General features: G+C 35.2%; 1 protein-coding gene across 5 annotated transcripts in view; it reads right to left on the bottom strand.

Annotated features, from left to right (window-relative positions):
• Nucleotides 1–24,137, bottom strand: part of FSTL5 (follistatin like 5) — a 289,125-nt gene that overhangs the window by 124,634 nt on the left and 140,354 nt on the right. For all 5 annotated transcript variants that reach the window (XM_027676803.1, XM_027676801.1, XM_027676804.1 and 2 more), the window contains exon 5: nucleotides 8,275–8,471. In XM_027676803.1, coding sequence (XP_027532604.1) covers nucleotides 8,275–8,471 — 197 coding nt within the window. The remainder of the gene's footprint in view (nucleotides 1–8,274; nucleotides 8,472–24,137) is intronic.

The following is a 24,137-nucleotide window of genomic DNA, read 5'->3' as shown; positions in this document are numbered from 1 at the left end:
GGTCAGTTGGTTGGGTTTTCCTTTTGAAGGGGTGGAAGATTAATATCCTGTCACATAAGATATGACTCACAACCAGGTACAACTCAGAGTGTGGGGGTTTGGATTTTGAAAAATTTCCTATTTCTGTAGCAGCTTGAAGTTAGGTCAGATCAACTGTGATATGAACTTACAACCTGTGTGAGACTCTAGCAAAGTAAATATGACTGGTTACCAAGTCATTTGCCAACAGAGAAGTTGTTTAGGAGCTTATGTTGGCATCAAGTTCTATAATCATCAGGATCAAACGGCCTGTTCACAAGAGTCCCTACGTCAGCTGAGACCTTTTTCATGTTGACATTACCTTTCAACAGATATTCCAGTATCAGTGAAATTCCATGGAAGAGGATATATAATGATGGTGTGCAAATATTCAAACAGGTCAAGAAAAAATATTACTATTGGATCAAGAAATAAACAGTGAAATTCACAAATTAAGACTGTGAACATTTTTTGTGTTTCTAAATGCTGTCACAGCATGATATTTTAATGCCATCTTGTAGGGAATACAGCCTGTCAGACAACCTAATTTCATTTCCTTTTACTTATGTGAAATTTAATTTACAAAGACAGCTTGCTAAACATAATATTTTCTTATAGGTATTTTTAATTTCACACACTACATAATCACAAGATAAAAATATTATGCAGTATCAATAAGGCATATACTGCATGAATAATATCATCAGTTTTTGCAAAACCTGAAAAAATGGATATCTATAAGGAATTATCAATAGCTAAAACAATCCAGTGGGATTTTTAAAATGTGGGGTCTGATCCCAACCTCTTTTGATAATTTAAAAGTAAATAAAAAAATAAAATTGGTAGATGGTACGTACTGTTGAGGTGAATAATAACGAGAAGAAGGACAAGGCAGCATACGGAATGAAATAGATCACATGGTTGAATGTTTTCAGAAAAAGTACCTGTGTTTTTGTACATCTAAAACTAGGAACCTCGTAAAAACTTAATGTAAGAACCTCATACCTTAATGAGGATTAATGGGCTCTGGAAAGGATTTTATCTGAAAAAAAAAGTGGCAAGATTTGCTGGGGATAAAGAAGCCTTATAAATTCCAGGATCATTCTGTAACCTAACCAAGTAGCATGGTTTTTTGAAGTGTAACAAGGTAACTAGGGCCAGAAAGACAATGGTGGGACTGAATTTGAAACACAGTGCTCAGTTTTGACTTACACAGATTAAAATTTAATGTTGAGAAACTACAAGGGAATTTACCAAGTTAGAAAGTATCCATAAACAAAACCAAAGTCTGCTGAGACACTTTACATTAAGTGAAATGAGAAAAATCAATCTTTGAGGATTTGAGGGAGGGGGAAAGGTTTGTCAGGTTGTTTGGTTGTTGTTTGTTTGTAAGGGAGACTTGGACTTGACCATATCATGTTCTATAGGTAATTTCTCAGGGGAAGAAATAAATATTTCAGTTTGGAAAATCATTAATAGGATAGGAAAAAAATGGATAACACTTATAAAACTGGAAAAGAAAAGCCATAGGAACAGTTAACCTTGAATACTGTCTTTTAAGTTCTCCTTGATGTTTTCAAATCAAGGCTGCGCACTTCCTTGTAGACCTTTTCTGCAAGACATTATTTTTTTAATTAAAAGTATAAATAGAATAAAATCTAATGTTTATGATACACCATCATCTAATCAAACTTGTATATCATAGATGATTCAACGATGTGCCTTAAATTTTAAATTCTACTAATCTATTAATCTCTGTCTCTGGAGAAGAGTAAAATTTAGGGAAACTGTTTCTTAAGACAATTCTTTAAACACAACTTGTCTACTTCTTGGTTAAACTAAACAGACAACAATTCGTTAGGGAGGGAGAATAGAAACTGGCAAAATTTTTAGTAAATCATAGGCTAGAAATAAAATACTTATTATAAAAATTGAAATCTGATAAAGATTATCTGCACAATTTTATGATTGCACCATACAAATCAAACATGGATTATTTGTTTTCAAACTTCTAAGGTGAAAATTCATACCAGAGAACGTTCACAAATATTTATGCTCACAATTTTTACTTTGCGTTTCCATAAAGACAGTGAAGTATTTACTTTCCATATCATCAACTGGTAAAAGGCAAAATATACAGCAAGAGTGCTGCTCTGTTCATAGCATATTGTGAAATCCCATAAATACTGAAAACTTAGAAACTTATCTAAATTTTCCAATTAAATCTGGCTTTTAAAAAATATTAAGCTTATCCTTGAGAATTTAATACTCTTTGAAACATGAAGGAAGGAATTGCATTATTTAGAAAACACTGCACTTCTTAAAGGTATAGCACACAATTATCTACTTCCCATGAAACAGCATACTGTTAGCTAAATTCAAAACCTCTCAGGAATTTAGCCAGTACAACTCCAAATTTTAGGAGACTGGGAAAGGTAATCTGATTAAAAATAACAAACTGCACATCAGAATAGATTGTTTTATTCACTTCAATTTGATTTCTGACAGTCACAATGAAAAATCTGCAGCTGTTATGAAAATAGAGCTCAAATAACGTAACATTTCCTCTATTAATATGCCTCTATCTGGAATGTTATCAGTCAGTAGTTTTTATTCCTGCCTATTATTGATGGTCCTTACGTACCTCCCCAAAGAAAATGCTACAGAAGTACAATTACAAACACAACTTTCCTTTAAATCTACTATGGTCACTCAGTTACGTGTGTTCATCTTTCCTAAAAGTATCTCATCACAACAGGATCACTCGGTGTTTGATAAAACACCAAATATATCAAACACCATACACTATGAGAACTGTGCTCCAGATTAATTCTGAACTGCACAAGGGGGATTCAATTACTTGTTCCCCCATCTTCCACAGCAGTATAACTTAGGATAAATTGAAAGAATTGACCACTTACGAAAGCAAATTGATAATAAAGGTTGGCAAATTGTTTTTGCTTTAACTTCCCTTAATCTAGGTTAAATCCGTATTCTTACAATTTACCAGCAGGTTCTGTAGGGCAGCAACACCATTTGGTATTTGGTCTATAGTAGACAGTTTCCTTTGAGAATTTGATGTAGAGTGAGTAAAGATACAGGGCTATGATTCTATGCATCATAGAATGGGTCATGACATAGAGATCCCCGGGCAAACAGATATTTGTACTGCTAAGACGACACAAAATGGCACATAAAAGCATGGACTCAATTTCATTTAAAGGTATTATCTCAATACTATCCTAGGTTAATCAAGTTACACAGCTCAGATATGAGATTTCTCCCTGCAAACTGCTTCAAAGAGAGGCACATTTCCCTGCCTTTCCAATTCCGCACTTAGCAGGGGGAAGACCTACTCTGAGTCAGAAGATGTAAGGTGTCTGCAAATATAATGCTGAAGTTATAGATGTCTAGCTCACAGTATAAGACCAGAATAGGTGTTAGGACCACATAGATGGTATGGGTAAAATTCCACACCTCAGAACTAAATCCAGAACTACCAGCACTCTGAGCCTGTGGCTTTGGACTTAAACAAGAGAAAACAATGAGTGCAAACAAAATCCTGCACTTGTGTCCACTTCTAGTTAGTACCAGTCCTTGAACCTACCCAGGAAATCAAGCTTGGTCCTGCTTCCTTCACAGCCTGTGTTGCAAGGGACACTTTCACAGGACAGAACTTAGGAATCATTGAACCACAGAGAAGTAACTGAAGAAACAGAACTGCTTTGCCTAACCTCGCAGTCATTCGCCGGAGAAGGGAGTATGCTAGGTAACACCAGGTTCAGAAGTCTAATGATCTTTCAGTCACTAGATGTACTCACAAAATCTGGTGCCTAAAAGTCCTCTTGTTTAAAAAAACATTAATTCTCAGACTTTAGGCATGGACTTTGCTCCTAGCAAGAAAATTAGAAACTCACAGCTGCAAGATCACCCAGCAGCTAGATTATGCAATGCTTACATACCTCCAAGGATACTAAATGCTACATTTGGACTGATGAAAAGACTAAAGGTTGTCTACCCAGGTATATGAAATATTAATATGTTTTAAATATATATGCAAAGCTATTAATCTAGTAGCTAGATATAGGATAGAGCAAATGTCACTTTAAAATCTATTAGTAGCTTTTCTTTTCTTCCTTATATGCCTTTCCAGTAGCTACAAAACTAATTTCTAGTCCAGCGGTGTAACTCAACTATCCACTATGCAAAAATATAATAGGAAGTGCTTCTACTTGATAATGGCAAAGGCAGCAGAGACCAAGTTCTTAAGAGTTTAGTATGATGATCACAGTGTTTGTAAGCTTTCACTCACTGCTAATCCCTAAAAGAGTCTCTCTTAATTTTCCCCAGTCTTAAGGTTACCTGTGGGATTCTTCTTATTTTGAATCTAGAATCGAATTTAGCACATATTCAATTTTTGTTAGATTAGTGATAGCACAACATAGAGAACATAGTTTAGGAATCTTAATCTTTGAAGTATAAGATGGAGCCACAATTCAGGTCAATTTATTGTTGCATATAAAAGGACACATATATTCTCAATTCACAAACAAGCGTTTGTTAGCAAATAGAGTAACTGACAGTGACTGAAGCAAAACTGAGAAAAAAAAAAACTTAAAGAATAAATGACAGGAAGAAACTAATTAAAATGTGCTCTTACCTATACATTTGGCTGCAATTAATATTGTGTTAAACAAACCAATTAAATATATAATTCCTTCAGACTCCATTTTTTAAGTCTAATCAAGTATAGATTATTTCACTTCACATACAGAAGGAACTTGAATTTCACTGTTGAGTAAGATGAAGCACTCTCAGAGGTTATGCATCTTTCCCTGATGGCAACCAAAAAAGGCTTACTGTTTGTAAAAAGGCAATTCCACCAAACAGGAATAACTACATTCATCACTGAAAAAATACATTTTATTCCCATGCCTACTCATAACACTTCTGCTGCTTTTTCTCTTCTATACAACAAAAACAATATAGAGTAATCAGGTAGTCTACAGTGATAGAAATACTGGTATTTCACTTACAACTTTTTGTTAAATTCCTGTTTGGTTTTGTATAAGATAAGATAAAATAGATAAAAATTGAATCTGTTAACAACGGAATATTCATAGCTAACAGGAAGATTCAATTATCTTCTATTATTTTGGATTCATTTAAATTGTTTCAAAGTGTTTAAAAGCAAAACAAACCCTCCAAGGACCCACCTCGCTATACTAGAAAACTTGCAGATATGTGACCAGAGGTGATGAAGATGATGAAAATCCTGCCTATTTCATAGCCTGCACTTCTGGAAGGACATATTCTCTTTCTGATTAGTATCTACTGCTCAAAACAGAGTGATCTAAAAGGTTAACTTATCAGTAAGTCCTTTTAAAATCAAGCCACAACTCACTTGCCAACACAGGATTTGGAAACTAAAACATTAAATGAGTAAGGCTCAGCAATGAAAGCAGTCAAGGTAGAGAGGCATGTATATGAGAAAAGACCTGTTCATTCAGCCTGCATGGAGCTACATAATCCCACCATTTTTCTATTACATTTACACTGTGTAACAGAGTTAAAATTACTTTTAACTGCAATTCTGTAATAGTCCACAAAGCCATGAAAAATATTATACCCAGGTGCTAGAATTGTTTAAATAGAAGAAAAAATAGTCTACCAATTTTTAATTTACTACTCTAATATTTTAAGTTAAAAAAACCTCCAAAACACCAAATAAACAAAAAAAACTTTCTCACTGCTTGAAATAGTTTTTTTAATAAAAACAATACTCTTGCTTTTTCTAGAGAGGAATATTCATTTCTCTTGCATCAAGACGCAAATTGAAGAACCTTATGACTTCAGATCCAAAATATATCAATAAAAATTGGAGTGTTGCTGTCACCATTTCCAATCTCCAACTGATTCATTTCAATTTTCCATTAGGTAGGATGACTATATGGACACCTATGAGATAATAAATGCAATCCAAGAGCCTGATTTCACAACAAGATTGACAAGATGTTAAATTTAAGATGCACTAAAAACTGAACTTCAATATTTATGTGAACATAAATTAACTTCAGGAGTCCTTGTTTTCTACAACAAATACGTTGCTTTTCATCTCCCCTTAATATGATTACCTCTAAAATATAGACAGGCACTATCATTTATGACAACTCCGCAGATTTCAAAATTTTGACTGTATTGTGAGCACAACTGAGAGAAATTCTCCTAATCCTGAGAACGTTTTCAGGAGTACAGTAATGTCTGCCTGTGCATGGTTGACCCTGGCTGGATACCAAGTGCCCACCAAAGCCTCTCTGTCACTCCCCTCCTCAGCTGGACAGGGAAGAAAAAATATAATGAAAGGCTTTTGGGCCAAGATAAAGTCAGGGAGAGACTCAGCAATCACCAACATGGGCAAAGCAGACTCAACTTGCTCACAAATAATTCAATTCATTACCAAGAGCAGAGTAGAATAAATGAGAAATAAACCCAAATATTAAAACACCTTTCCCTCACCCCTCTCTTCTTCCTGGGCTCAACTTTACTCCTGATATTCTCTACCTTCTCCTTCCCCAACAGTGCAGGGAGATGAGGAATGGGAGCTGCAGTCATTTTATCACATGTTGTCTTTGCCACTCCTTCCTCCTCAGAGGGAGGACTCCTCATATTCTTCCCCTCCCACAGGAGACAGTCCTCCATGAACTGCTCCAACATGAGTCCTTCCCACTGAATGAAGTTCTTCATGAACTGCTACAGTGTGGGTACCTCCCAAAGGGTGCAGTCCTTCAGGAACAGAATGCTCCAGTATGGGTCCCTCACGGGGTTAATTATTGTGTCTCTTGTCAAAACATAAAATAACAAACTACATGGCACTAACAATGAATTTATTTTACATTAATATTTCAATCCAATAATTTCATGTTTCTACAATGAATTATAGTAATACCACATAGCACCATGTTTGGGTTTTAAGGTTGTTTGATCTGTTTCCATACTTGTGAAAAGCACTACTTTACAGTTGCTGTTATAGATTCATTTTTATAGAAAAAAAAAGACTATGTGGGGAAAGTATGTATAGAAAGTTTGAAAATACCACAATGAAAGAATTTTTTATTATTTTAAAACTACATTTGACACACACACAAAAAAAGAAAAGTATACATATAGCAACTGAATAGAGAAGCATTTAATATAGTTTGCACATCAGTATCTGTGATTCCTATGTATGTTATCTATTCATATAGTATATTCATGAGAAAAGTATTATTTGTAAGATATGTATAGGCACCAATTTCCCTTGAAAGATGAGTTTCTGAAGGAGTCCAAAAAGCAGCAGGAAAATCAAATCTTATAAAAGTACAGAAAAATTATATTCTTAAATTAATCATTTGAAACAGATTGTTTATTAGTAGTTGACATTATACCTATATTTGCAACCAGCCTCTGGTCCTGGAAGTTGCCACTAAAATTTTAAAAGTTGTCTGTATGGAAATTATAACTCTAGCCTAACACCTTAGGCATCATATATATTCGCTTGTAAATGTGTCTTAACACTGCCACGCCACATAAAACATAGCATAATGATCAACAGTCACATCTAAAAAAATCTTACTTTTCTTAAATTTTTAATTGGCTGCCTAATATTAGACCCATTAATATAGTTTAGCCATGATTAGGTTCCTCAAACGTAGACCTCTAGTAAATCAAAGTACATATGCCCTAACAACACTCTTTAATAGAATTATCCCTTTTTGGGTTGATTAAAGCTAGTGCTGTTATGCCTAGCAGAGTAGCAATTACTGGTTTAGATCTATATTAGTTAAAGTTTACTGTTTAGAGACTACTATGAACTTTGCAAGACTACTTCTGTACTTCTCTAGCCCTAACTTAGATGAAACAATAATATTTTAGTATTAAAGAAGTGATTTACCATATCATTTTAATTGTTTTCAACTTCTACAATACAGCTATACTCTTGGACTATACGATAGCGTGCTGTGGATAATAAAACAACTCATGGTCACAACAGCCTAGAGTGTCCTAACCCACCGCACTATATTCCAAAGCATTATATAAAAATTTCCAAGTAATCAATGCAGAATTTCTGGATAATTCTCAAATGAAGTTTTCCACTTCAGAGACTCATAAACATTTTCTATAGTAAAGCACCCTGAGAAATAATATTCCATGTGTGTATGTCCTGACAAAGGCAACTGAATAGCTACTATGCTAATGGAAACAAAATCTAAATCTTACCTGAGATAACTCATTAGTGTCCACAAGTCCATTGTTGTCTGAATCAAAATAATTGAACATTTGATCTACAAGAAGTTTCTTTAAAGCCATTTTCTCATCAATGGTTTTATCTTTTGATTGGGGAATATATCTCTGATTTTGTAGATCCAGTAACATATTTTTCACTTCAGTGTATTCAGTAGGTTTACATTTATCCCCTGAAAAGAAAATACACAAAACAAGACTATTTTGAATTTGATTTCCTATTAAGAGTTTCAAGATAAATTAAAAAAAAATTGAAAAAGAAAAGGCTATTAACTTCTTATAACAATACCAACAGGGTTCCTTTAAGAGATAAGAAATTCATTCTGTAGTGGTTTGATCCATACTATTTCCTTGTCTGGTCTTCAGATTAAGGTAAGAAAATTTATTGCAGCTTTAGATACTTTCTTAGACAAAATTTTCTGTATATAGAAACTAAGGAAAGTTTTATCAGTTTCCAAGCCTGTACTTTTTTCATTTAGACCATTCTGGAAAGGTTCATCTGAAGTGTTACCTTTGGTAAAGCATTTTGCATAACAGTAGAAATGTAATATATACAGGAAAACGTGCAAATATGATAGGAAATGAAACACCATATATTTCATTATATTTGACTTCAGAAAGCAGAAGTTATGCTTGAATAAGCTAGCTCTACATTTTCATTTACTGGACATACTAAACTTATTTGAACAAGAAAAGTGGTATTGCCAGAGGAAGAGAAAGGATATCTTTGACAAGATCTGGTTTATTCTTTTCATTATCAAGTCTTCTATAAAGCGGAAATTGCTAGCAAGTGTCCTACATATAGTAATTACAGTCAGTACTTACTCTAAACCGAAGCATAAAATAGTGCATGTCTAGTATTCTCTTAGATCAGTTGCTGCATATTTTAAATTGAATAGAGAAACAGTTTAGAAGGGCCTGGGTTTTTTTTTAATTAAGATAACCTTAGGATTTCAAACAGTTTTATAAGATGAGATATGTAAATGTGTACCAGCAAAATACCATGTATTTGTTGCAAATATATATTTACAGTTACCTTCTTCTTCAAGTAGTGAAGTCAAGGCTAGAGCAATACAATGATTAGCAAAGAAAGCTATTTTGCCTTCTTTTTTTTAGACACTACGCTGAAGATACAAGTATTAATGACAAACAACTATTTATCTCACCAAAACTGCTTAGGTAGTTGTTTTGTTTTGCAAGTGGATCCCATTTATTAAACATCATCCTTACGTTTATGAGACTGGCATTTATTATTTTAGTCTATTTAATGGTATATGTATTATTATGGTGACTGTACCACATGAACACCTCCATAACCATTTCATAAGGTAGAGAGAGAAAAAGTTCCTAAATGCTTCTCACTATCCTAGTGAGACTCAGATCCAAAAGGGAAGGATTTGTGGTAGAAATTAAATCAAGGAAGCAGACAAAATGTTTTTCAAAATCAAAAGTAGTCCAGCCTTTTTGTTTGTTTGTTTGTTTCTTCTAAAAGCCACCACTGTTACGTAACTATCTAAGTAACAGAAATAAACCAACCCAAGTGGTATTTAACTGCCAGACTAAGCTACGCACAGTATTTGCATATTTGTCCTCGCCTGGCAGAGGCATGGAGGTTGAGGCCATACAATTTGTAAGAGTTTTAGTTCTGTGTGACTGCTTTTCAGGGGTCTAATGCAGAAATACTCAGTAGGGAGACTCAGGCATTCCGAAGCTGCAGTGAGCAAACCTTTCCATCTGAATGGATGCAGGCTCCAGGTGTTAGGGAGGGAAAAGAGCATTTAACTTTAACATACTCTAATTCATTTGGGTGAACTCCAAAAGATTGGGCCAGAAAACAAGTATCATCTTTGTCTCCCCTAAATAACTTTTCTGGCTGTGCTATCCTCAGAGAGACAATTTGGCTTCACTCTACTGCAGCTGATGACTAAGACCATTTTGCCCATGGTCCTGGAAGGGATTGGGTGATGGGGAAGACAAGAAAAATCCTATTAGATAGTATAGTGCTCAGATCTAGCTACCATATTCAGATTTTCGCCCCTGTAAATTATTCTTGTTCAAACACTCTCATTCTGCAATTCTAAAACTGCAAGGAGTTATTTCTTCCTTAGAGATACACAACATAAGTAAAGCAGTTTATTTCTTAATAATATCTATTAAATCATAGATTTGTAACAGCAGCATTGACGAGATGCTACGTCTGAGTTCAAAAACGAAATGGAAAATGAAAAAAATATTCACACTGGCAATTTTTTTCCTTGAGGCAAGGGCCAACGTCTTTTACTTTAACGATTGATCAAGAATTGAAAAGAGGTTGTCATCTCTGCAAAGGTAATGATCATGCTAATGTTCATTAGAATATTGACGATTACTTATTTATTTATTTGCTTATTTATTTAGTCTGGACAACTTTTGCATGAATTGAACAAATATCTCCATGAGTGATTGTACAAACCATGTAAACATAGAGAAAAAAAATTAGAATTTCTGTATCACATGACCACAAAAAGCACTGTAATAATTAGTTGTTTTTCCTATTTTTATCTCAATGCAGAGATAATGGAAAAAAAATTTAAAGGAATTTCGATCACAGTCCAGTAAAGACATTTTAATGCACTTTAGACGTTCACTTTAGATCTCAAGCTTAAGGAAAAATGAACTAATGTATTCTCTCACAATGCCCGTTCAGAGAGACAAGAAAGAATACAGACAACCTATTTTCTACAGCATTTCTTTTTTTGTACGCTTCTTATTGCAAAGCACAATAACTAGTATTATAGTCCTATAAGAACACACAATTATCAACTATTTTTATGTATTTCCAGAAGTGAAGAGTATTTGTACCAATTTTTTTAATATAAAACATAAATACTGTCTAATACAAAATTATCTGAGAGATTGCTATTGCTACAAGTTAGACTACTTCTTGTAGAATAACTTCATTCATAACTTAAGAACAGAAGTCTGTTAAGCATTGAGTTCACACACTCCACCTAGTTAAACTTGTCAAAAAATGTCTTAAATTACATTGTGTTAGTGTATATAAGGTTTATATTTCCTCATCAGTGAAAAAATGCAATTTCCGAAGACCAAGTTGCTAAAATCTGTCACAGGTGTTCTACACTAAGATAACTTTTCATTTTTATTTTTCCTGTTTCTGTTATGTCCCTTGGAAATATTTTTAACCTGCAAAGTAGCTTAAACTTAGCAGTATACTGTATTGATTACTAACAGAAAATATTCACTAATGTTAGTAGTAAAAATAGAATTAAGGGAAGATTATATTTAATTATGTAGAATGTAGCTTTTTTTTATAGATGTTGAAATATTAGTCATTGGCTTCTAGTATGGAGAGTTTATGTCTGGTAGAGCCCAGTGTGATTCTCTTAGTGCTTCACTAACCTGTTTGAAAGCAAGTCCTCATGATGAAAATACCTTGATAACCTGAGGTGGAAAAATAATAACCTACAAAAATAACCTGAACCATTTTTCTTCCAACACAGTGTAAATGTTATCCTCTTGATAAATCTTAGGAGAAACATAGATGTTCAGGGGTCTGGGTAGACACAGGGTACGTTCTGCACACAAGGAAGGATTAGTTACCTTTCCTGTTCCCCCGCCTTATCATACTGATGGAGAATATCCAAATTTAATGTTTGCTATAAAAGCTAGGTGATATGCTTAGCTATTACGTATATAAGTAAAAGCAGACATCACTTGCAAATACCAGTTGTTTAAGAAAATGGTGAGAAGATTTTTTTTTTTAAATTGAAGCAAATAAAAAAGAGAGAATATAGAGAAAAGCACTGTCTGTTACTTCTAGTACATTTACTTACATAAGTGCAGGAACTTACACTCCTCAAAAAGAGCATGAACACAGTATAGCAATTCTACCTCAATATCTACATTCATTATTTTTTTCCTATTACCGCTTTAGTTTTCATTATGTATTTCAGCAAAGTAACCTGTTACAACAGAATTACTATATTATTTATATTTTGATCTACGACCCACCTTTCAAATATTACTATGCATTCTAACGATACACTTTAGGCTGGTGAGAGATGAACCTTTAGTTCATGATCTAAGCTAATTACAGTTGTCGTAAATCAGGTTTCCACAGCTATTCTACATTAAACATTTCCATTTCCTACATAACTGAGAGTAGTCTTTACACCAACATTTCGAATGGAAGGACAAACATGATCGATGGATGCTGCTGACAGATAAGGGGATCACAAGGAAGCAATGAGACACTCCTAGTCAACACAATGCACAATTTTGTTAACAAATCACCCTCTTATCTCATTGTCATGACTGCCTTTTACTGCAATATTTGAGTAAATGTGAAGCAGATGTTTAAACAAGAATGAGGCTCTCTTTACAGGAGATCTCCCCCAGGCTGGAGTAGCAGCACAGAGAAAAACTCAGTTGTTTTATTTATGTTCTAATTTAGTAAGCATTAGTTGTGAAATAGTTGTCTCAATGACACAAAAATGGCAAATGGGGATTAAATATGCCAACTTTTATAGCGAGGAAAAGTAATTTATGCTTAACATAATTGAGAAAGAAACTACTGGGAATATACTACAATTATAGTACTTCTAAAAAGACCTACTAAATTCTGTATAATCACATACATACATGAAAGAGTAACCAACACATTGTGCATAATTTACTAACTTAATTCAGTTTTCTATTTCTTTTTTCTTCCATTTTTTAACTAGTCTTCCTACAAGAAACAATAGATAATTTCTGAAAAATTACTAAAAAACAATAATAGACCAAGAAAACATAAAATTTGCTTTTCTGTTTGTTTCATTCATGGAAAGCTACACAGCACTTTTTGTCAAAAAAAAAAAAAGAACAAACTAAGTAAAAAACCTCTGCTATGATTTATTTCACAAGTTTTCTGACATTGTCTGTGCAACCATAGAAGGTGTGCACAAACCTAAAAGTGACAAAACAAACACACTGGAATCTAACTGTAATTCTCTGGTCTCATATTGTGCAACTTCTGAAGTAGTGATTTTTCTAGGGCAAAAATAGTAGAAAAGTGAAAACATTTGCTGTTTCTTTCCATTCAGTACAACAGTTTTGTAGATGTATCTCTGTTACCTAGGAAACAGCTGTAAGTTAGATTTTGTGTGCTATTGTCCTTCTAGACAGTATTGAATAGATGGTATCTGCCCATAACATAAAAAAAATCTGTTTTACAACTAAAGTCTTATTTAATTTGCAAGAGAAAGCTATATATGCAAACTAATTAGTTGCTCGGGAAAACATGGCAAATGAATATACACATTCTTAGAAAAATATTAAACAATCGACTAAGATAATAGTTTAGGGAACACTCTTTAAATCCAAAGTCAGATATCAAATTCTTGTATTTTGTAGGTTTCATAAAAATGAAGAGAAGAAAAGAATGAACATATCATTTAAAAATCACAGTAAATCTGTTCTCAGTTCTTTCACCACATTCATGGTTAGTACAGGCACTTTAAACTTTCCTTTCCTAAGCATCCCCATTTACATAGCAGGAACAACTCTTATGTCAGAGAGCTATTGAATCATTTATATTCATGGTATGTCTGTCTCCATAAAAGTAATCAGTGGCTGAGATACAACTGGATTCTGAGATATTTATGATTTTGTACTAAGTTTTGTCTGTATAGCACAAATGGTTTCCAAAAAGTCATTTTTCTTTTAAAATTAAAGTATCTTTGGATCTACCAGAAATGGCAGCTAGTTTTTAGTGGATCATAACACATATGAACAGTTTTAAGTAGTCCACAACCAATATATAAATAAATTAGCTTTTTGGAATAGACCTGATAAGCAACGAGCCTACTTTTAACTTTCCACATGCATTGAACAAATTCAGACTAATCTAATTAGCCAAAACGCTTCACTGCAAAATTACAAATTATATGTCATGGAGCAAAACTGGGAAATTAATCACAGATAGTATACGTATCTATACATACACACATATATATACTAATACAGATACGTACATATACCCCACATACACAGGATGAAGAAATCACTACAGATGCAATCTGATATCAATTCAATTTCAAATGTAACACTAGAAACAACTTGAAGGTCTTCATCCATTCAGCTATTTTTCAAGATCCATCTATAGATGAAGCATGGAAGTTGTAATTTTGGTTTTAAACCACCAAAATTGCTCAGGTTTATCTGAGAGAAACTTTAGTTCAGCTATCATTTCACAATATCTTATTTTCCAATATCAAACTCTTCTTTTCCAAATCTGGAGCTCAAGTTTTGACCCTTATTCTCTAGTCTCCACTGGAGCTCTGGAACCACACTTGAAGAGAAACGTCATCCGTTGTCATGGTTTTAGAGCCCAAAATCCAATTCCTGATTCTTAGCCCCACTCCCACATCTCAACCCCCTGTGAGATGGGTTTTCCAGACAAAAACACAAGACTTAATATGGGGGGAAGGGAATTATATTACAATCACTGCACACATAAATAATAGTATAATACATTACACACAATCTTAACTCTATCTCTACCATGACAATAATATTTACAATGGGCCAAATCTCTTCTCCCTCCAAATAAAAGTCCAGGAGGGAAGAAGAGGAAAAGACTCCTTCCAGTCTCTCAGCAGCAGGTCTCTCTAGAGCAGCAGTGTCTCTTCTTCTCTTCCATCAGCAGAAGCAGTTGCTGGCTCTCTGCCAGCACACACGAGGGAGACCTCCAAGCCTCTCTCGGCCCTCTGTCTTCAAAATGAGGGTCTTTCCGTGGGCTGCGTTACCCCAGACAAAGGTTGTTCCACCACGGTCATATCAATGAAGTGCAGAAGCCTTCGTGACGGTCTGGTATCTTCAAGGGAGTCAAGCCCCTTCACAGAGCTTCTGTGCTCTGCCTCAAGATGGCTGCCAGCTTCTCTGAAGCTGCAGCAAGGGGGTGGGGCCCAAGGTCACCCCACACACACATTCCTTTGGCCGTCCTGGCTTAACTCTCAGGAGGCCTGAGTTTCTTAAGTTCCTCTCTGCAGTGCATACTGCACCCCAAGACTCTTTCAAGTAAGAGCCATCATCTTCCTCTCTCTCAGAGGAGTCTCCAGGGAGTTTGGGGAGTTTTGGTTGTTAAGTTCTTACCCCCGAAACTCTGTCTCTGCAGGGCTTAATCCTGCTCTCTGCTGCTGGCTCTTTTCTCTCTTTCCTTGCAGGAGTTCTCTCTGTGTTGTTGCGTACTTGTTTGCTGCTTCTTCAGTCCTTATCTGCTTGGCTCTTTACCACTGCTCTTCGGACGCTGCTGTCTCTGCTGCTGCTCCGTCTGCCCACTCACGGTGGAGAAAACTCCTTCAGCTTCTCAAGTCACAGACCTCAGTCCAGTCTAACACTGTTTCCGAGTTTCCATGACCCCAGCTGGGGGCTGGGGAGCCGAGGCCCCCCCAGAGGGGGCTCACTGGCCCCCTGCCTCCTCGTGTCTCAAATCATGGCTGCTGGTTCTCCTAACAACAAGTACAACCACTTCTTTTCCGGTCTAGAGATATGTTTATATTTTGCAGGAGCACTGATTGGGCCAAACCCCAAGGGTCACCACCCCCTCAGGGGTTACCACTTTTAGCTTCAGGGGGAAAACCTGGTTCAAACCACTACATCTGTACACAAACGTAACTTTTGACCTACGGTCTATAGCTTCAGGCAGGTGGAGAGGAAAGCTCTACACTCAAACCAGATAAATGGGGATTAACGTCAAAACTTTTCCCTGTTGTAGTTATGTTTTAGATAAAAAGTGAGAATTTTCTACCATTTTCTTAAAAACAAGAGAGTTCAGAGCTGCAAATTTTGGTCAAGCAGCTTCTCAGTTTTACACATTCAGAGTGCCTGGAAAAAAAAAAAGAGAGAGAAACAAATAAAAAATTTACATTTTGAATCTCTCTAGGTTTGGCTTCTGGTTTTTTTTGGGGGGGCTAAGCTGATATATAAAATAGAAATGAAGCTAGCTTATAAAAGCCTTAGTTGCACTTTGTAAATGAGGAATAATGCTGTCCTTCCTCAAATACTACCAGTTAAAATGCTCTTAATCATTCTGATTTTTCCAAAATAAAAATCATAAGATCATAAGACAGAAGTAATAATTATCGTGAGACAAGACACCTATAAACAGTTTTTCAGTCTTAAACAATCAACACATCAGATAAACTATTCAGATTTTCCTTATAGAAATACGACTTAGGTTAAATAACAGTAGAAGCTGAATAAATTTTCAAGAAGAAAATAGAAAAAATAGGTAATACTATTTCAATTTTTTCTTTTTCAGGACTGGTTAGAGTAAACATTATATGAAGTGAGAAAGATTAAAATCCAAAAAGTAACTACAAAATGAAGCAAAGTACCAAAATCAGCATTTGGGGTATTGGCGTGTGTTGGACTTCTAGTTTTCAGTGCAGAGTAGTCATCGTACCACAGATCTCTTGACAGAATAAAACAGGTCATATAAACTTTCACCTTCAAGGTGACATTTGAAAGAAATAATAGGTTGACAATAATGAGCAAAACATCATTTTCTACAGATGAGAAAACACTGAATGTTTGGGTTGCGTGAACTGCATGTTAGTGTCATAAACACCATAAGCAGTGCTAGTCTGTAACTGGCAAATGCAAGACTCTTCTACAGGACTGAGCCTGTCTTGAAACAACTTATAAATCCACACTGCTTTTTATTAATTATATCACTTCTCAGAATTTCTTGGTGTTTTGGATGTTTACTTCAGGGTATTATACCATGAAAAAGAAGAGATGAAAATAGGTACATTTAACAAATTAAATGTTTTATTTTCTTGTATCCAGCTCAAGCTTTCAGATTAGTTTTTCTATTTGTTTCATACAACCTAAATAAAATAACCTTCCATTTTGTAAGTAAACATTAATAAAATAATCTGGGCTTGCTTGTCCTTTTTAAAAGAAAAATTAAGAGACAAAAAGAGAAAAGCACTGTGTCCCAAAGGAAGGCATTACTAAAAATGAAGGCTGAGACAGAAGTTTAATGCAGCATTTTATTTTCCCCTCTAGTGGAGTTAACCCAACCATTGCTGTTAGTCTTCCTCCCACAGGGCTTAAACAATTTTTGACTTGAAGTATCTAAAGTGATATTCTGAAAGCTATGAAATGCTATAGGCTCACATTAAAAAAAAAAAAGAAAAAAAAGATGAAAAAGTATTCCAAATCCAGCAGGGAAACTCTTATGGGATGTAAGCTTAGCCAGAAAATCTATACAGAATTCCACTTTTGCTTCTTGGGAAGCATGTGTCAGAAGGCTCTCTTATTAAAAACAAATAAACAAAAAGTTACTGAAAGAGATGAAATATTAAGTCACTATTTTCCTTTTTCTGAGGGCTTCCAAGAGATGCAGAATATTAACAGGTTTATGAAGATGAGGTCTCAAGAAGATGAGGTGTCAAGACTGGCCTAAGCCTAACTAAAACAGTACCACAGTTAAAAAAAAAAGACAGTTCTGTTGCTCCATTTCTATTTCTTCTCCACCATAGCCTATTTCCACCACTTCCTTTGTTTCACCTTTAGCACAGTTGGGTTCTAGTGCTAATTACAGAAGTTTTTACATTCAGCCTTTTGCTGTAGGAAAAATAGAATTAGTTTTGTGCGTGTGTATATATATGGAACCAAAAATTTGCTATTGTTAATCCAATTAAAATTTTAAGTCTATTACCTCCATTTATTTCATTAATTCAGAAAAGCCTTAATTACGCAGATAAAATTTCTTTAAAAACCTTTACTATTATTCTCTTGAAATATTTATCTTATGTTCACACTTGCAGTTTTTCTCTGGGTACTAAGGTTTCAATCTTTTTCTCAGGAAGAGGAGGAACATGAAGATATGGTGAGAGGTTCTTTCTACTTAGTCTCGGCCTGGCTGTGGCTTCGTTTTATATGTTTCACTATCAGAACCTGCTTCCCTTGGGGAACAATGTTGAACAGAAAAATGGACAAATCAACCCTCAGTTGAAATACAAGGCTATTATTTGATAAGAATAAATTACCCATATATTGTTTTGAGAGAGCTCAAACAGGATAGGCAATAGTCATTTGACCACTAGGCAACTTTTGAAACCAATAAAATCAGCTCAGTCCGAGGCAAGACCAGAGAAGTCTTGAGACTCCCTGCCCTGTCAGGTCAATACAAAGGGGCTTGTGGTTTGTTTGTTTGTTTGTTTGTTTTTAAACCAGGAGGAAAGGGGAAAAAAAAGGGGGAAAAACATCCTACAGGTCTATTCATCTTTTGAGGAATGAATACAGTACAAGCTAAAGCAATTCAGAGAAATGTGACCTATTGTGGACCAAGGTCAGGAAGTGTATGTGATGAAAGTTGATTTTAGCCAGCCTAAGGAAGATACAATAGTGTTTCCCAGACTGAGCTTCATAATTCTGTATCTGTTCTCTGCTTTCTCCCTCCTTCCCACATATAAGAATATGATGGTTTGGCAATAAAAGGAGAAAAAGAAGATTTATAAGTTGAAACTCAAGTAAAGGAGCATGCAATTTGCCTTTGAATCCACACCAGAATGTAACCTAACCACACTTGCCTGGCACCAGCATACATATCTGATCAGGCTATAATAATAGCCTGATAATTCTTACCAATTTCATGTATCGCTTTCCAGGTTTAGTGTTTCTCTACATTATGTTGTATAGGCTTGAAATTGTATTTTGAGGTTCAAACAAATCTTGAAAATGATCAGTTTTGGGTGGGAAGACAATGTAAAAAGGATTTTCACAGGATCACAAAACATGCTGAGTTGGAATGGACCCACAAGGATCATCAAGTCCAACCCTTAGCCCCACACAGGACCATCCCCAAGAATCATATCATGTGCCTGAGAGTACTGTCCAAAAGCTTCTTGAACTCTCTCAGGCTTGGTGCTGTGACCACTTGCCTGGGGAGCCTGTTCTAGTGCCCAACCACCCTCTGGGTGAAGAACCTCTTTCTAATATCCAGCTTAAATCTCCCCTGACACAACTTCAGGCACTTCCCTTAGGTTCTGTCACCGGCCACCACAAAAAAGAAATCGGTGTCTTCCCTTTTTCTTCCCCTCAAAAGGAAGTTGTAACTGCAATGAGGTCTCCCCTCAGTCTTCTCTTCTCCAGGCTGAACACACCAAGTGACCTCAGATGCTCCTCATACAGCTTCCCCTCAAAGCCCTTCACCATCTTGGTTGCCCTCCTTTGGACACTTGCTAACGGCTTAATATCTTTCTTATATTGTGGTGCCCAAAACTGCACACAAGATTCATGTTGAAGCCACATCACTGCAGAGCAGTGCAGATTGGCTAGTGATGCTTTGCCTGATGCCCCCCAGGACACAGTTGGCCCTCCTGGCTGCCAGGGCACTGCTGACTCATATTCAACTTGCTGTCGACCAGGACCCCTGGGTCCCTTTCTGCAGCACTGCTTTCCAATATCTCATTTCCCAGTCTGTACGAACATCTGGGGTTGCCCCATCCCAGGTGCAGAATCCAGCACTTTCCCTTTGTTGAATTTCATATGGTTGGTGACTGCCCAGTCCTCTAATTTGTTGGGGTCTCTCCACAGGGTCTCTCTGCCTTTGAGGGAGTCAACAGCTCCTCCCAGTTTTGTGTCAGCTGCAAACTTGCTTAATATCCCTTCCAGTCCTGTGTCCAAGTGATTTATGAAGATGCCAAAGAGCACTGAGCCTAAGATGGAGCCCTGTGGAACCCCATTAGTGACAGGTCACCAGTCTGATGTCACCCCATTCACTATTACCCTCTGTGCTCAACCCATGAGCCAATTGCTCACCCACCATGATGTGTTTACCCAGCTGTGTGCTGGACATTTTATCCAGAAGGATCCTGTGAGAGACAGTATCAAAAGTTTTACTGAAATCCAAAAAGATTACATCAACTGGCTTCCCTTGATCAGCTAGGTGGGTTACCTTGTCATAGAAGGAAATCAGGTTTGATAAGCAGGACTTTCCTCTCATGAATGACCAATGACAGCATTGTCTTTCAGGTGTTTTTCAATACCACCCAGGATAATCTTCTCCATAAGTTTACCAGGCACTGAAGTGAGACTGAAGTGCCTGTAGTTTCTGGAGTCCTCCTTCTTGTCCTTCTTGAAAATCAGGACAACATTTACCAGCTTCCAGTCAGCTAGGACCTTCCTGGATTCCCAAGACCTCTCAAAAATCATCAAGAGATGTTGTGCGAGCTCTTTGAGGACTCTGGGATGAATCCCATCAGACCCCATAGATTTGCTTATAATAGAAATTAGAGTTGTGTAAATCAATCCAAGAGAAAAGCTAGGTCTACACAAACTGACTTTCATTTACTTGAACCTTGCAAGTTCTTGGATTATACACAAATGTATTTTGACTAATCATCCCTAAACAGCATTTTGATTATGTCCTTTCACAGTCACAGAAAAGGCTACCTAAAGAGAATAGATAAATAATTTTATTCTAGAATCCCTATAAAGAGATACCTGTTTTAGTAGAGATATTTGTCATCTGTGGTTTGATGCAGATCTGGCTTTTCAGCAATTGCAGTGAAATTCATAGCTTTGTTTTCCTACAGCTGAAGCTTTGTTTCTAAGTGTTTTGTTCAGCACTTGATCTTCCACAGAAAATGTCCTTAATCACAGAGACTTAGCAATGTAAAAATTAGTCTCATTTCTATTTGGTTTCATAATAATTCTGTAGTTCTAGATAAAATCTTTCACATACTTCAAAAAGAAATGTCTACTGATTATGACACTAAATTAGGACACTCTCAAATTGAGAAGCACTTAAGCGAACTTTGACAAAATTTAAACAATAAATAAAGTCATCTTTCCATTACTGTTTAGGGAAAAAGTACTATAAAATTTAAAAAAAAGGCTTACTTTAAAGATGATGGTTTTGGGTCTTTAAAAAAAAAAAGGAAAGAAAAAGAAAAACAACAAAAACAAAAGACAAAAAAAACCCCACACACCAGAACCCCACCATAACACAATCAACAAATGCCCCCAACAATCCCCAGAGTAAGTAAAGCTCAAATTTACCTGAAACTTGAGCATTTTATAATTGTATATAGAGTAAGGCTAAAGTCAAAAATCTAAATTCCCAGCTTTCTATCACACTGTCTTTCTAAGATTTCTGAACCATAAGTTCAGCAAAAATTAAATAGAAATGGATTTTTTGAAAAATACTTGCAGCAAGTTTAAAAATGAGACATATAAAGAGCACAGAATTTCTACACACATACATATAGAAACACCAACCAGATGTATATAGACAACAAGTGGAAATACATATTCAATTTTTAAGATTTATTTTTTTTTATACCAAAAAAAAAAAAAAAAAGTTGGAAATTTAGGCCAGAAAGCTGCTGAAATTTGGTGTCATATAATGCTAACTCAGTGGCTTTATTTTTTTGCCAAAAAAATAATGATATAATTGATTAGAGTAAAATGAAGGGGATTGCTTTTTTTTTTAATTTGTCCTAATTCTAATTTCAGTTTCTTATAACTTTTTTGCTTTCTCTCTGTGACTGCTGGATAGTGTTTTGTTACTAGTTAATGCAATTGCCTCCCAAGCCCAATAATGGCTGTATCCTAACCATAACTAAAGATAAGTCTTAGACACACCAATTCGTCTAAATGAAGAGTACCTCATGTGTGTCAACCATTACAATTAACATGTCGAAAGAAAGGTGTATGCAGGCCAGCTTTTGCATCTGAACCAAAGAGAACATGTTTAAATATGTTATTTCAGCATTAACTTAATTTTGCTTATGAATTCTGATATCAGGCATTGTATACCCCAAACAGAGGTAACTTTCAAAGTAAGCATGTAGTGAAACTAGAGTTTAAAGAGTTTTAATGATTCTGTAATCATGTCTTTCCTTGAACAGTACTTTTTGTTTTGTTTTCACCTTTCTTAAACTGCAAAAGTCTCCTTGTCTTTATTTATCCTAAGTCTTTAGGATAAAAATAAATATATTTAAAAAATCAAATTATGCTTTTACTAAAGGACAAAAGCTGACTTGAAAGACCATTTGTGGATGAAGATACCATATAACAACTCTTGTTACAATTATTAGGTGTTAAAAACATATTCCAAATCTGCGTTATAGTGGAAAGCTTTCAATTAAATAAAATATTTCCATGATAATACTAAAATTTGTTTGTGTTGTCCAGTTAATGTTTTGTTCTTGAGAACATTTTAGGGATCACTGAGCAGAGTCCTAAGAGACTGTGGAAATTTGTCTTTGTACTTTGTAACACATGTATTGCTTCCTGAACTTATAGTTACTATATTTTATATAAAGACTCTGAAATAGGTGGTCTGGTTTATCTGTATGAATTTACAGTGATAACAAGATAACATCTAAGACTTTAAAATATGGACTTTCAACCTGTCAACTAATATAGGCCACAGAGTATGGACCTCACAATATATCATGTAAACTGATAGTTCTCATTCTATAAATCTCCTTTTCACAGATAAATGAAGGGAGGTGGTCCAAGATTTCAAAATATGGAATCTGCAAAACAGATACAATTCTTATCTATTTATGGAAGAATTAAATCCATGTCTGTCATTTTTACTCTCCTCCTTTGAAAGTTTGACTTTAAAGTAAATAGGTTTCCTGTCTCTATAAACAAATACTGAATGAGAAAAGGGCAACATTATGGGTTGCTTTTTCCGGTATTTCTCTTTAGAGGAATTCTAATCTCAAACCATACTAAAATGGTCTGCCCTACCATAAATTTTGTTGTACTTGTGCCAAGTCTTTAAGCCATACAGGCTCAGCTGGTCTATGGTGAAGGAGACGTTCTCCCTCCAAGAAGTTTTACCCAGCCAAAATGCAAATGCCAAGAGTACAGCAAAAGCAGAGAATCTTTCAGTGACTGAATTAAACTAACATCTGCAGACTAAAGTGACCCTTAAGTATGAAAGAAAATTATATATATTAACAAAACAAGTAAGTGTGGATGTTTAATAATAGCTCTTAATATAACTGAGAAATTTCTAACATAATAATTTAGGCAAAAAAGGGCCATTTTTCTTCAGAATTGCTGAAGAAATAATTATATTCAAATTCTTCCTTAACATAATGGAAAAACTAATTTTCAAAATACCTTACTTTATCATCACATACGACGTATTATTTTAGAATAAAATCAGTTCCAGTTTCAAATGCATTACTCCAGTTACCCATGTTAAAGGACACTAGCAGAAGTGCCAGTTAACAGAACTACAGCAGCAGGAAAGTAACGCAAGATGAGAGGCATGGACAACATAGAAACTCCACACAACAATGTATTGTGAAAACTCATTTTGTTTCAATTTTCAGAGTGCTAAACAACAAGTGTTAATGTCAAACAAGTTAACAAATAAGAGTAGACAGATTAAACATTAAATGCCATTAAAACTCACCCCCTGACATGTGATATTGCTGTTACAGTTCCGTAGAAAATATGATGCTGGGAAATTATGCCAAACAGAGCACATATAGAAAGGTATAGGTATATTTATGTGCACTAAAAATAATAAAGCAATAGCTAAGATCAATAGTGAATAAGATAGCAGATAAGTATTTGTTCAAAGTATTTAATCTTTTGAAAGGTGTTAATTACCCACGGGAAAATTGTATCTGCATAATATTGCTTAAGACATCTACATCTATAACAGAACAATTTTGGCTGCTATTATGTTTTTATTGTTACAGAAAAGCAAGAATACAGTGGTATGCTACAATAAAGTACTAGCAGTTGCATAGAAATAATTATGGCTATAGTTATAAACAACAATTATTCTCAGTTTTTTTTTTTCTGAATAA

The sequence above is a fragment of the Neopelma chrysocephalum genome, unplaced genomic scaffold (assembly GCF_003984885.1).
Source record: "Neopelma chrysocephalum unplaced genomic scaffold, ASM398488v2 Primary Assembly neopelma1_42, whole genome shotgun sequence".
Taxonomy (NCBI): domain Eukaryota; kingdom Metazoa; phylum Chordata; class Aves; order Passeriformes; family Pipridae; genus Neopelma; species Neopelma chrysocephalum.
This window is presented reverse-complemented; position numbering and strand designations above follow the sequence as displayed.